The sequence below is a fragment of the Mustelus asterias genome, chromosome 7 (genome assembly GCF_964213995.1).
Source record: "Mustelus asterias chromosome 7, sMusAst1.hap1.1, whole genome shotgun sequence".
Classification (NCBI taxonomy): domain Eukaryota; kingdom Metazoa; phylum Chordata; class Chondrichthyes; order Carcharhiniformes; family Triakidae; genus Mustelus; species Mustelus asterias.
In genome coordinates, this window is record NC_135807.1 from 5,157,632 (window position 1) to 5,172,986 (window position 15,355).

The 15,355-nt window shown below is 46.0% G+C and overlaps 1 protein-coding gene across 2 annotated transcripts in view; it reads left to right on the forward strand.

Moving 5' to 3' along the window:
• LOC144495536 (transcription initiation factor TFIID subunit 4-like) overlaps positions 1–15,355 on the forward strand; it is a 151,254-nt gene that overhangs the window by 8,729 nt on the left and 127,170 nt on the right. Inside the window, exons 2-5 of one of the 2 annotated variants that reach the window (XM_078215606.1) lie at positions 3,839–3,987; positions 4,093–4,209; positions 10,928–11,047; positions 14,879–15,001. In XM_078215606.1, coding sequence (XP_078071732.1) covers positions 3,839–3,987; positions 4,093–4,209; positions 10,928–11,047; positions 14,879–15,001 — 509 coding nt within the window. The remainder of the gene's footprint in view (positions 1–3,838; positions 3,988–4,092; positions 4,210–10,927; positions 11,048–14,878; positions 15,002–15,355) is intronic. The other variant, XM_078215608.1, reaches the window with a different exon arrangement.

Here is a 15,355-nt window from a genome sequence, read left to right on the forward strand (position 1 = left end):
TCAAATCCCACAGGGCAGATGGTGAAATTTGAATTCATTAAGAATCTACTGATAACCATGAAACCGTTGTCAATTGTCATAAAAACCCATCTGGTTCACTAATGTCCGTTAGGGGAAGGAAATCTGCCGTCCTTACTCAGTCTGGCCTACATGTGACTCCGGATCCACATCAATGTGGTTAAGAACATAAGAACTAGGAGCAGGAGTAGGCCATCTGGCCCCTCGAGCCTGCTCTGCCATTCAATAAGATCATGGCTGATCTTTTCATGGACTCAGCTCCACTTACCCTCCCGCTCACCATAACCCTTAATTCCTTTACTGTTCAAAAATTTATCTATCCTTGCCTTAAAAACATTCAATGAGGTAGCCTCAACTGCTTCACTGGGCAGGGAACTCCACAGATTCACAACCCTTTGTGAGAAGAAGTTCCTCCTCAACTCGATATTAAATCTGCTTCCCCTTATTTTGAGGCTATGCCCCCTAGTTCTAGTTTCACCTGCCAGTGGAAACAACTTCCCTGCTTCTTTCTTGTCTATCCCCTTCATAATCTTATATGTTTCTATAAGATCTCCCCTCATTCTTCTGAATTCCAATGAGTATAGCCTCAGTCTCTCCTCATAAGCCAACCCTCTCAACGCCGGAATCAACCTTGTGAATCTCCTCTGCACCCCCTCCAGTGCCAGTATATCCTTTCTCAAGTAAGGAGACCAAAACTGTACACAGTACTCCAGATGTGGCCTCACCAGCACCTTATACAGCTGCAACATAACCTCGCTGTTTTTAAACTCCATCCCTCTCGCAATGAAGGACAAAATTCCATTTGCCGCCTTAATTACCTGCTGCACCTGCAAACCAACTCCTTGTGATTCCTGCACAAGGACACCCCGGTTGATTCTTAAATGCCCTCTGAAATGGAGGGCAACTAGGGATGAGCAATAAATGCTGACCCAGCCAGCGATGCTCACGTCCTGTAAATGAATAAATAGTCACTCTTGCCTCACTACTTTGTTCATGTTTCCTCTGAGAAATGTCTGCCATTTGGTGGAAGTCCAATTTGTAAGTAATTAATTTGAAGATCGGACACTGCCACATGTGAGCAAATGGTTCTAATTCTATTTACCCACCCTGTTCCTGTGTCTAATACTTCACTTCATTTTCCTGTCCAAACTAAACTTTGTTGTTGAAAATGTTTCTGCATCAGCTGCAGCGAATTCCACAGCCTCGCTGCTTTGAAGATGTTTCCCTCACTTTTGGTCAAATGTCATGTATTTTTAAAAATTTGTGCGAGGGATGTGGGCATCGCTGACTGGGTCAGCATTTATTACCCACCCCTGAGGGCAATTGAGTCAACTACATTGCTGTGGGTCTGAAGCCACACATAGGCCAGACCGGGTAAGAACGGCAGATTTCCTTCCCTAAAGAACATTTAGTGAACCAGATGGGTTTGTACGACAATTGACAATGGTTTCATGGTCATCAGTGGACTTTTAATTCCTGTTTTTTATTGAATTCAAATCCCACCAGCTGCCGTGGTGGTATTCGAATCCCGGTCCCCAGAGCATTACCCTGGGTCTCTGGATTACTAGTCCAGTGACAATACCAGATGGAGTTCAACCCAGATAAGTGTGAGGTGGTTCATTTTGGCAGGTCAAATAGGATGGCGGAATATAATATTAATGGTAGGACTCTTGGCAGAGTGGAAGATCAGAAGGATCTTGGGGTCTGAGTTCATAGGACGCTCAAAGCAGCTGTGCAGGTTGAGGCTGTGGTTAAGGAGGCTGTGGTTAAGAAGGCGTATGGTGAACTGGCCTTCATCAATCGAGGAATTGAGTTTAGGAGTCGTGAGATAATTTTGCAGCTATATAAGACCCTGGTCAGACCCCACTTGGAGTACTGTGCTCAGTTCTGGTCGCCTCATTACAGGAAGGATGTGGAAGCCATAGAAAGGGTGCAGAGGAGATTTACAAGGATGTTGCCTGGGTTGGGGAGCATGCCTTATGAGGATAGGTTGAGTGAGCTCGGCCTTTTCTCCTTGGAGAGACGAAGGATGAGGGGTGACCTGATAGAGGTGTATAAGATGTTGAGAGGTATTGATCGAGTGGATAGTCAGAGGCTTTTTCCCAGGGCTGAAATGGTTGCCACAAGAGGACACAGGTTTAAGGTGCAGGGGGAGTAGGTACAGAGGAGATGTCAGGGGTAAGTTTTTCACTCTGAGGGTGGTGGGTGCGTGGAATGGGCTGCCAGCAGCGGTGGTGGAGGCGGATTCGATAAGGTCTTTTAAGAGACTTTTAGATAAGTACATGGAACTTGGTAAGATAGAGGGTTATAGGTAAGCCTAGTAATCGCTAAGGTAGGGACATGTTCGGCACAACTTTGTGGGCTGAAGGGCCTGTATTGTGCTGTAGTTTTTCTATGTTTCTGTACTCCACTGCCTCCCTATTGTGCTGAACAAGGTATCTTGGTTCATTGTAATTTCAGCACTATTCTGTCACCCTGTATTCCGTGTTCCAATGGGAAAAGAGACAACTCTTCATGTTTTCGTTATCTTGTACCAGACAACATTGTGTTGTGCTCTATCTGTCCTTGCTGTAGAGTGGTTCAGTGGAACTCTGAAATAGAACTCCAAGGTATCTGCAATTTCTTATCCTTTCCGGGGGCTGCTACATATCCAACAGGCTTGGCCCGCTCTTCCATTTAGGTTGCTGAGTTTCACATAGTTTTCAGTTATTTTTCATTTCTTTTTTGAAATAAATCAAACTCTAGCTGATGGGTTTTTCAAATCCAGCTTGATTTAGAGGGAGTTGCGTGCTGACGGATTTGAGAGATCAAATAAAAAACTAAAATGCTGGAAATATTCAGGTCTGGCAGCAACTGTGGAAAGAGAAGCTTTATTTCGAAGAAAAGCAGGCGGTTAGCACAGAATTCCTACAATGCAGTAGAAGACCATTCGGCCCATTGACTGCACTGACTCCAACAGCATCTTACCCAGGCCCTATCCCCGTAACCCCACATACTTACCTCCTACATCTTGGGACACTAAGGAGCAATTTATCGTGGCCAGTGCACCTAACCAGCACATCTTTAGAGTGTGGGAGGAAACCGGAGCACCCAGAGGAAACCCACGCAGGCACGGAGAACCTGCAAACTCTGTACAGACAGTGACCCGAGACTGGAATTGAATCTGGATCCCTGCAGCTGTGAGGCAGCAGCGCTCGCCACTGTGCTGGTGAATATTTATTCAGCCAACATTACTAAAACAGGTTATTTCATCATTTTGATCACATCGCTGTTTTTGGGTTCTTGCTGTGCCTAAGTTGGCTACGACATTTCCTATTAGTGTGACAGTGACTAGACTTGCAGGAAAAAAAGCACTTCACAGATGGTGAAGCATTTTGTAGTACCCCAAGTTTGTGAAAGGTGCTCTGTAAATAAAAATCTTTCATGTGATAATATTCAATGTAATAATAACTGAAAATGAGAGTCTGTTGCTGGCAGTTTCCGTGGTCATTGTGAGGCAGCCATGATGGCCGTTACTTAGATTGGTGGAATGTTGCATATTTTGGAACAAGGTGATGTAAAGGTTGCACCCAGGTGTAGCTGGGTTCATGTTCTGTCCAGAGTGATCCAATATGATCCAATAACGCTATGGGGCAGATTGTGAAGGAATGCTACAAAAAGAAAAGAGTTTTTAACAGTCAGATTTAGTTCCAATTTTGTACGGAGTTCTGTAACGGGAACAGGGCTTGGGTGGGATTGTGGTTGGTACAGACTTGATGGGCCGAATGGCCGCCTCCTGTACTTTACATCTATGATTCAACCTGCCTGTGTTGCCTTACAGGTATGGTGCTTGCTCGGAGTGACAGCGGCCAGCTAGTGCTAGTTCCACAGAAAGCCATTGCTCAGGCTAAAGCCTGGGCTCAAGGAACTGGGAGCACCTCGTCTGTGGCACCCACTAGCACACCCTTGGTCCGAATTTCCACCGTACAGGTAAGGGTGTTGGCATTTCTACGATCCAACTTGAGTCGCTGCTTTGTCGGGTGTTTTAATATCTCACTGATTTCTTTTTTGTGTGTGGGGGGTGTTGATAACCAGGCAACTGGGACCCAGAGAATTCCCAATCAAGTGAAGCCACCTGCTGTGCAGCAGCTGAACCAGTTACAAGTTGGAGGCCAGACAAATGCTGCGTCACAACGCATCACAGTAGTGCAGGTGAGCAGTGTTTATTTTCTAAAGGAGATTCGTTACAAAGCTGTCAAGTTCACTTTCAGGAACTAGGAGCAGGAGTGTGCCTCACCGCTCTGAGTTAACTCTACCATTCAGTGCAATCTTGGCTGATCTACCCTAACTCCACCTTCTTGCGCTACCTCCATATCGCTCAATTCCCCATATACCTGATCAGTCTCTGGTTTTTAATATATTCGTGAACGTTGTGAATGTAGCCCAGTCCATCACGCAAACCAGCCTCCCATCCACTGACTCTGTCTACACTTCAAAGAACAAAGAACAGTACAGCACAGGAAACAGGCCCTTCGGCCCTCCAAGCCTGTGCCGCTCCTTGGTCCAACTAGACCAATCATTTGTATCCCTCCATTCCCAGGCTGCTCATGTGACTATCCAGGTAAGTCTTAAACGATGTCAGCGTGCCTGCCTCCACCACCCTACTTGGCAGCGCATTCCAGGCCCCCACCACCCTCTGTGTAAAAAACGTCCCTCTGATGTCTGAGTTATACTTCGCCCCTCTCAGCTTGAGCCCGTGACCCCTCGTGATCGTCACCTCCGACCTGGGAAAAAGCTTCCCACTGTTCACCCTATCTATACCCTTCATAATCTTGTATACCTCTATTAGATCTCCCCTCATTCTCCGTCTTTCCAAGGAGAACAACCCCAGTCTACCCAATCTCTCCTCATAGCTAAGACCCTCCATACCAGGCAACATCCTGGTAAACCTTCTCTGCACTCTCTCCAATGCCTCCACGTCCTTCTGGTAGTGCGGCGACCAGAACTGGACGCAGTACTCCAAATGCGGCCTAACCAGCGTTCTATACAGCTGCATCATCAGACTCCAGCTTTTATACTCTATACCCCGTCCTATAAAGGCAAGCATACCATATGCCTTCTTCACCACCTTCTCCACCTGTGTTGCCACCTTCAAGGATTTGTGGACTTGCACACCTAGGTCCCTCTGTGTTTCTATACTCCTGATGACTCTGCCATTTATTGCATAACTCCTCCCTACATTATTTCTTCCAAAATGCATCACTTCGCATTTATCCGGATTAAATTCCATCTGCCACCTCTCCGCCCAATTTTCCAGCCTATCTATATCCTGCTGTATTGCCCGACAATGCTCTTCGCTATCCGCAATTCCAGCCATCTTTGTGTCATCCGCAAACTTGCTGATTACACCAGTTACACCTTCTTCCAAATCATTTATATATATCACAAATAGCAGAGGTCCCAGTACAGAGCCCTGCGGAACACCACTGGTCACAGACCTCCAGCCGGAAAAAGACCCTTCGACCACTACCCTCTGTCTCCTATGGCCAAGCCAGTTCTCCACCCATCGAGCCACTTCTCCTTGTATCCCATGAGCCTTAACCTTCTTAACCAACCTGCCATGTGGGACTTTGTCAAATGCCTTACTGAAATCCATATAGACGACATCCACGGCCCTTCCTTCATCAACCGTTTTTGTCACTTCCTCAAAAAACTCCACCAAATTTGTAAGGCACGACCTCCCTCTTACAAAACCATGCTGTCTGTCACTAATGAGATTGTTCCGTTCTAAATGCACATACATCCTGTCTCTAAGAATCCTCTCCAACAACTTCCCTACCACGGACGTCAAGCTCACCGGCCTATAATTTCCTGGGTTATCCCTGCTACCCTTCTTAAACAACGGGACCACATTCGCTATCCTCCAATCCTCAGGGACCTCACCCGTGTCCAAAGAAGCGACAAAGATTTCCGTCAGAGGCCCAGCAATTTCCTCTCTCGTCTCCCTGAGCAGTCGAGGATAGATGCCATCAGGCCCTGGGGCTTTGTCAGTTTTAATGTTCCCTAAAAAACCTAACACTTCCTCTCTCGTAATGGAGATTTTCTCTAACGGGTCAACACCTCCCTCCGAGACACTCCCGGTTAACACGCCCCTCTCCTTCGTGAATACCGATGCAAAGTATTCATTTAGGATCTCCCCTATTCCCTTGGGTTCTAAGCATAATTCCCCTCCTTTGTCCCTGAGAGGTCCGATTTTCTCCCTGACAACTCTTTTGTTCCTAACGTATGAATAGAATGCCTTAGGATTCTCCTTAATTCTGCCTGCCAAGAACATCTCGTGCCCTCTTTTTGCCCTTCTAACTCCCCGTTTGAGATCTTTCCTACTCTCTCTGCCTCGGAAAAGCTGCCTCGGAAAAGCAGCCGGCATAATTAAGGACTCCACACGCTCTGGACATTTGCACTTCTACCGACGGGAAAAAGATACAGAAGTCTGAGGTCACGTACCGACCAACTCGAACAGCTTCTTCCCTGCTGCTGTCAGACTGTTGAATGGACTTACCTTGCGTTAAGTTGATCTTTCTCTACACCCTAGCTATGACTGTAACACTACATTCTGCACCCTCTCCTTTCCTTCTCTATGAACGGTATGTTTTGTCTGTATGGCGCGCAAGAAACAATACTTTTCACTGTGTACCAGTACATGTGACAATAAATCAAATCAAATGATAACCTTATGATTCATGTACATGGACCTCCAGGACCCTCTGAATACCAAGCTATCTCAGTCTGACCATTTCAAAGCCTATCTATTTATGTACAAAATTGCGGGAATATTTCAAATTCTGAATTCTTTTACGTATTTGCTTCTACAATGCTTAAAATCAAATTGTGACCATACATAGAATCCCTACAGTGCAAAAGGAGGCCATTCAGTCCATCAAGTCTGCACTGACTCTCCGACCGAGCATTTTACCCAGGCCCTATCCCCATAACTCCACATATATACCCCGCTAATTCCCCTAACCTACATTTTAGGTCACTAAGAGATAATTTAACATGGCAAGTCAGCCTAACCTGCACATCTTTTGACTGTGGGAAGAAACCGGAGCACCCGGAGGAAACCCATGCAGACACGGGTAGAATGTGCAAACTCCACACAGACAGTCATATAACATACCGTGGAGCACCTGTGAAGAGAGAAGCAGAGTTAATGTTTCAGGTCTTTAACCTTTTTAGTTATGATATAAGATCATTGGTCCCCTCTCTGTTTTTGCTATCAGTTCCTGATTCTTGCTTTGTGATTTTTTAAAAAGTACTTTGTGCACCTCCAGCCCTATTTGAATGCAATGCATGTAATCCAACCTACGGTGGCACGGTGGCAGTGGTTAGCACTGCTTCCTCACAGAGCCAGGGACCCGGCTTCGATTCCAGCCTTGGGTGATAGTCTGTGTGGAACTTGCATGTTCTCCCCATGTCTGTGTGGGTTTCCTCCCATAGTCCAAAGATGTATGGGTTAGGTGGATTAGCCATGATAAATGTGTGAGGTTACAGGGATAGGACGGAGGGGTGGATTGGATAAGCTGTTCTTTCGGAGAGTTGGTGCAGACTTGATGGGCTGAATGGCCTCCTGCACTGTAGGGATTCTTTTCTACGATTCTCATGTTCATTTTTGCTGTGACTGTGCAGTGTTTCTTCACAACTCAGTGGTCGTCTTTTTATTTTTTCCTTTGGATATGGTCATTGCTGGTAAGGTCAACGTTTACTGACCCATCCCTCATTGCGTTTGAGAAGGTGGGTGAGCCACCGTTTTGAACCACACCATGTAGTGCTGGTTGCATTTGGGGCAAAGGCTACTATCCTTGAGGCACAGGTAAAATCAGTTCCTGAATTTGTATCCTTCAAAAATACTAATTCTTCTACAATACTGTCCTGCGTAAGACCATCATCAAATCAAAAGTAGTTTTCATTGCTTTGCAAGCCTGCAGATGCAAGCTCAATCAAACTATCCTGCAGAGGTAACTGGTTTGATGACCGTGCTTGATTTAGGTCTTGTATCCTTCTTTAGAAGAACTTGTAGCAGGAGTTCGATGTATGGACACGGATGTGTACTTGGGGTGGGATTCTCTAATTATTTTAATGCTTTAATTTTTTTAATAGACATTTAATTAGATTTCTTTGGTAGGACAATTTTCTTGCTTTGGTTGTGATTATTCATTTATATGTAATTTGTTTTAAAGAACAAGCCTGTATGAATGTAAGAAACAGGAGGATTTATAATGGGGAACAAAGAACTGGCTGACCAACGAAATATGTACTTTGGTTCTGTCTTCACCAGGCAGGGCACAAATAACATTATATAAATATTAGGGAACACGTTGTTCACTGAGAGGGAGGAACTTGGGGAAATCAGTATTAATAGGCAAATGGTGTTGGGGAATTTGATGGGATTTGAAGTTGAATAAATCCCCAGGGTCAGATGATGTGTTCCAGAGTACTTAATTTAAGTACTCTGGTGCTAGAATTAGCGGATGCATTGGGGAGTCATCTTCCAAGATTCTATCGACTTTGGAACAGTTCCTACTGATTGGAGGGTAGCTAAATTAACCCCACTATTTAAAAGAGAGAAAACAGGGAATTATGGACCAGTCAGCTTGATGTCGGTAGTGGGAAAATGTTAGAGTCCCTTTATAAAAGATTTAACTTGGAAAACTGGCAAGAATTACGAAAGGAAAATCGGGCTTGACAAATCTGGAATTGTTTGAGGATGTAACTGGTAGAGTTGATGGGGGGAGCCAATGGTTGTGTTTAATTTGGACTTTCAAAGGGTTTTCAACAAAGTCCCACATAAGATTAGCATGTTAAATTAAAGTGCATGGGATTGGGGGTGGTGTATTGAGATGGATAGAAAACTAGTTGGCGAACAGGAACGGGTATTTTTCCAAATGGCAGGCAGTGACTAGTGGGGTACCGCAGGGATCGGTGCTCGCATCCCAGCTATTCACAACGTATATTAATATCTCAAAATTTGCAGATGACACAAAGCTAGGTGGGAGGGTGAGCTGTGAGGAGGATGCAGAGATGCTTCAGTGGGATTTGGGCAGGTTGAGTGAGTGGGCAAATGCAAGGCAGATACAGTATAATGTGGATAAATGCTCGCAAAAACAGGAAGGCAGATTACTGCCTGGCCATAAGTTAGAACATAGAACATAGAACATAGAACATTACAGCGCAGAACAGGCCCTTCAGCCCACGATGTTGCACCGACCAGTTAAAAAAAAAAACTGTGACCCTCCAACCTAAACCAATTTCTTTTCGTCCATGAACCTATCTACGGATCTCTTAAACGCCCCCAAACTAGGCGCATTTACTACTGATGCTGGCAGGGCATTCCAATCCCTCACCACCCTCTGGGTAAAGAACCTACCCCTGACATCGGTTCTATAACTACCCCCCCTCAATTTAAAGCCATGCCCCCTCGTGCTGGATTTCTCCATCAGAGGAAAAAGGCTATCACTATCCACCCTATCTAAACCTCTAATCATCTTATATGTTTCAATAAGATCCCCTCTTAGCCGCCGCCTTTCCAGCGAAAACAATCCCAAATCCCTCAGCCTCTCCTCATAGGATCTCCCCTCCATACCAGGCAACATCCTGGTAAACCTCCTCTGCACCCTCTCCAAAGCCTCCACATCCTTCCTGTAATGTGGGGACCAGAACTGCACACAGTACTCCAAGTGCGGCCGCACCAGAGTTGTGTACAGTTGCAACATAACGCTACGACTCCTAAATTCAATCCCCCTACCAATAAACGCCAAGACACCATATGCCTTCTTAACAACCTTATCTACTTGATTCCCAACTTTCAGGGATCTATGCACACATACACCTAGATCCCTCTGCTCCTCCACACTATTCAAAGTCCTCCCGTTAGCCCTATACTCAACACATCTGTTATTCCTACCAAAGTGAATTACCTCACACTTCTCCGCATTAAACTCCATCCGCCACCTCTCGGCCCAACTTTGCAACCTGTCTAAGTCTTCCTGCAAACTACGACACCCTTCCTCACTGTCTACCACACCACCGACTTTGGTGTCATCAGCAAATTTGCTAATCCACCCAACTATACCCTCATCCAGATCATTAATAAATATTACAAACAGCAGTGGCCCCAAAACAGATCCCTGAGGTACACCACTTGTAACCGCACTCCATGATGAATATTTACTATCAACCACCACCCTCTGTTTCCTATCCGCTAGCCAATTCCTGATCCAATTTCCTAGATCACCCCCAATCCCATACATCTGCATTTTCTGCAGAAGCCTACCATGGTGAACCTTATCAAACGCCTTACTAAAATCCATATATACCACGTCCACTGCCTTGCCCCCATCCACCTCCTTGGTCACTTTCTCAAAAAACTCAATAAGGTTAGTTAGGAGAGGAGAATGTGCAACGAGATCTGGGTGGTGTCACTGGGCTAGTGACCCAGAGTAATACTCTGGTGACCTGTTTTCGAATCCCACCGGCAGATGATATTTGCATTCAATAAAAATCTAATGACAACCGTCAAATCATGGTTGACTTTTTTGTGAAGACCCATCTGGTTCACTAATGTCCTTTAGGGAAGGAAATCTGCCGCCTTTATTTGGTCTGGCCTACACGTGACTCCAGACCCACAGAAATGTGGCTGACTCTTATCAGGCGGTTGATTCTGAAATGGCCGAGCAAGCCACTAGTTGGAGTCATTTGGAGGGGAACTTGCAGCTGGTGGTGTTCCCGTGTGCCTGCTAATAATCATTTTGCTTTTTGTGATTACCTTACATTACCTTGTTTCTTAGTTTGTTAATAAACTGTATTTCTAATAAGTATTAATTATACAGCACCAGTATGTGCACCAGCTTTTAATTATTACTTTATTGTTTAGCCACAGGCTGCAGGTGGAGCAATTGCACCAAAAGTCATATCAACAGTCACCCAAAAGCAAGCGTCAGCGTCAGGAGACCGTTCAGCCACTGTGCCAGTTGTACAGGCCAGTGCATCGCCGGTAAGATAACAAACATTAAAAGCAGTTCTTTGCACTGACTTTAAAAACCAGCCTTGCATTTATATAGTGTTTATCATCACCACTGGACTTCATGATGTGCTTTGCAGCCAGTTGAGAGGTTTTGAAGTGTTTTTAAAAATTTGTCTACAGGATGTAGGGTTTGCTGACTAGGCCAGCATTTCATAGAATCATAGATCATAGAATCATAGAAACTACAGCACAGAAAGAGGCCATTCGGCCCATCGAGTCTGCACCGACCACAATCCCACCCAGGCCCTACCCCCATACCCCAACATATTTTACCCACTAATCCCTCTAACCTACGCATCTCAGGACACTAGGGGCAATTTTAGCATGGCCAATCAACCTAACCTGCACATCTTTGGACTGTGGGAGGAAACCGGAGCACCCGGAGGAAACCCACGCAGACACGAGGAGAATGTGCAAACTCCGCACAGACAGTGACCCATGCCGGGAATCGAACCCGGGTCCCCGGAGCTGTGAAGCAGCAGTGCTAACCACTGTGCTACCGTGCTGGCGATTTATTATCCATCTCTAATTGCTCTCGAGAAGGTGGTGGTGAGCTGTCTTCTTGAACCACTGCAGTCCATAGCATACCCACAGTGTTGTTAGGGAGGGAACTCCAAGATTGAATTAGTGACAGTGAAGGAACAACGATATATTTCCAAGTCAGGATGGTGAGTGGCTTGGAGGGGAACTTCATCGAATACATCGGTGGGGCATGGAGTAAATGATTGTCAATAGGATTCCAGTCAAGCGGGGCTGCTTTGTCCTGGATGGTGTTGAGCTTGAGTGTTGTTGGAGCTGCACCCATCCAGACAAGTGGGGAGCCTGACACCTTCTGACTTGTGCCTTGTAGATGGCTGACAGACTTTTGGGGGGAGGGGGGATGAGGAGGTGAATTACTCACCACAGGATTCCCAGCCTCTGACCTGCTCTTGTCACTACAGTATTTATGTGGCTAGTCCAGTTCAGTTTCTGGTCAATGGTTAACCTCCAGGATGTTGATAGCGGGGGATTCAGCGATGGTAATGCCACTGAATGTCATGGGGCGATTTGGTTAGATTTTCTCTTGTTGAAGATGGTCATTGCCTGGCATCTGTGTGGCGTGAATATTACTTGCCACTTGTCAGCCCAAGCCTGGATATTGTCCAGGTCTTGCTGCATTTGGACATGGGCTGCTTCAGTATCTTGAGTCACAAATGGTGCTGAACATTGTGTAATCATGAATGAACACCACCACTTCTGACCTTATGACGGCGGGAAGGTCGTTGATGAAGCAGCTGAAGATGGTCGAGCCTAGGACACTGAGGGGCTTCTGCAGAGATGCCTTGGAGCTGAGATGACTGACCTAGAACAAAATCAACCATCTTCCTTTGTGCCAGGTATATCTCCAGCCAGCAGAGATTCCCCCGATGCCCATTGACTCCGGTTTTGCTTGGGCTTCTTGATGCCACACTTGATATCAAGGGCAGTCACTCTCACCTCAACTCTGGAAATTGGCTCTTTTGTCCATGTTTGAACCAAGGCTGTAATGAGGTCAGGAACAGAGTGACCCTGCCGAAACCCAAACTGAGAGTCTGTGAGCAGGTCTTGGTAAGCAAGTGCTGATTAATAGCACTGTTGATGACCCTTTCCATTATTTACAAGTGTAAACATCCTCCTAGTATCCACTCTGTCAAATCCCCTCAGGATCTTGCATGTTTCTGTAAGATTACCTCTTATTCTTCTAAAATGGGTTGTAGGGCTAAGCTGTTCAACCCACCTCATAAGACAAGCCCCTCATCCTAGGAATGAGTCAAGTGAACCTTTTCTGTTCCACTTGTAAGGAGAAGTAGAAATAAGGAGACCGGAGTTGTACACAGTATTCCAGATGTGGGCTTGTCAAGCTCCTGTACAGCTGCAGTAAACTTCCCCACTTCAGTGGAGGTATTAGTGAGGTATAGAAGTGCAAGGTGGTGCTTAAGAATGCAATTAGGAATGCAAAGGGGGGATATGAGAGAGCTCTGGCTGGTAAAAGTAAGGAAAATCCCAAGGTATTCTATTTCAATGGGAAGAGGATAACCAGGGAGAGAGTAGGGCCCATTAGGAACCAGGGAGAGAGTAGGGCCCATTAGGAACCAGGGAGAGAGTAGGGCCCATTAGGGACCAAGGGGGCAATCTGTGGGTGGAGCCAGAGGACATTGGTAGAGTGTTGAATGAATATTTCACATCCATCTTCACCCAAGAGAATGAGGAGGATGGTATGGAATTCCGGGAGCGAGACTGTGAAGTTCTTGAGCAAATTGACATAAGGGAAGGGCAAGATATTGAAGGTTTTGGCTGTCTGAAAAGTGGATAAATCTACAGGTCCAGATGAATTGTGCCCAAGGCTGCTGTGGGCGGCAAGGGAGGCGATTGCAGGGGCTCTGACCCAAATTTTCAATTCCTCTCTGGCCACCGGAGAGATGATGTGGAGACACCAGCGTTGGACTGGGGTAAACACAGTAAGAAGTTTAACAACACCAGGTTAAAGTCCAACAGGTTTATTTGGTAGCAAAAGCCACAGGTGTGGCTTTTGCTACCAAATAAACCTGTTGGACTTTAACCTGGTGTTGTTAAACTTCTTACTGTGTTCACCGGAGAGATGCCAGACGACTGGAGGACAGCTAATGTGGTTCTGCTATTTAAGAAGGGTTGTAGAGATAAACCAAGGAACTACAGACCAGTGAGTCTCGCGTCTGTGGTAGGAAAACTATTGGAGAAACGTCTGAAGAAGGATATCTATCTCCACTTGGAGAAGCAAAGCTTGTTCAGGGATTGTCAGCATGGCCTCATCAGAGGGCGATCATGCATAACAAATTAGATTAATGAAGGCTATGTAGAGTTGTTGATGTTGCTCCTGGCATTTGTCTTGAAGGTGTTGAGAAAATCATGTCCATCCACCGTTCTGTGGTTTGGTCGGAACATTAGCACAGTGGTTAGCACTGCTGCTTCACAGCTCCAGGGACCTGGGTTCAAATCCCGGCTCGGGTCGCTGTCTGTGTGGAGTTTGCACATTCTCCCCGTGTCTGCGTGGGTTTCCTCCGGGTGCTCCGGTTTCCTCCCACAGTCCAAAGATGTGTGGGCGAGGTTGATGGGCCATTCTGAATTGCCCCTTAGTGTCCTGGGATGCATAGTTTAGAGGGGTTAGTGGGTAAATATGTAGGGATATGTGGATAGGGCCTGGGTGGGATTGTGGTTGGTGCAGACTCGATGGGCCGAATGGCCTCTTTCTGCACTGTAGGATTCTATGAACAACACTGGCTTTCTGGAGGGATTACTTCAGAAACTGAGAAAAGGCAGCTAGCCAGGATTCAAGCAATGATCTTCCCGGTGATGACGAGTAGGGAGATTCGTTGGTAGTTCCGACGGTCTGTTTTGTCTCCTTTCATGAAGATGGTGCTGCAGCCTTCATCCACCATCGCAGCCTTTGATATGATGCGAGGATCTTCCGTCTGATCCACTGTTGAGGATTTGTTTCGGATTGCACTTTGCCTGGTTCCTTCCCTCCAACCTAACGTCGTGGGTGACTCCTCCAGGAAGTTAATATTCCCGGTTACATCCCCCTCAGGATCAATGGAACGTTCAAGTTTCTCCACCACGGCTAGGTGGCAGTCCCAAGGAAAGGAAGGGTGATCGAATTGAGGTGTTTTAAGATTATTTAAAAGGATGAACAAGGAGGAGAAATAATTCCTCTGTTGGGGGAATTGTGAGCAAGGGAGGCAGCTTTGTCAAGGATTCTCTTTCTTCAATTAGTCTTAATCCTGTTCTCTCATTTTCTTTTCATAGGAAACGTTGGAAAATGTGAAAAAATGCAAGAACTTCCTTGCAACGTTAATTAAACTGGCTTCCAGTGGATCCCACTCACCGCAAATGTCTAGTAATGTGAAGGTTTTAGTGCAGAAACTACTGGTAAGATCTATTTCCCTTGCACATTATAGAACATAGAAAAAATACAGCACAAACAGGCCCTTCGGCCCACAAGTTGCGCCGGTCATGTCCCTACCTACCTAGGCTTATCTATAACCCTCAATCCTATTCAGTCCCATGTGCTCATCCAGACATCTCTTAAAAGACCCTATCGAGTTTGCCTCCACCACCACTGACAGCAGCCGATACCACTCACCCACCACCCTCTGAGTGAAAAACTTACCCCTGACATCTCCTCTGTACCTACTCCCCAGCACCTTAAACCTGTGTCCTCTCGTAGCAGCCATTTCCACCCTGGGAAAAAGCCTCCGAGAATCCACCGGATCGATACCTCTT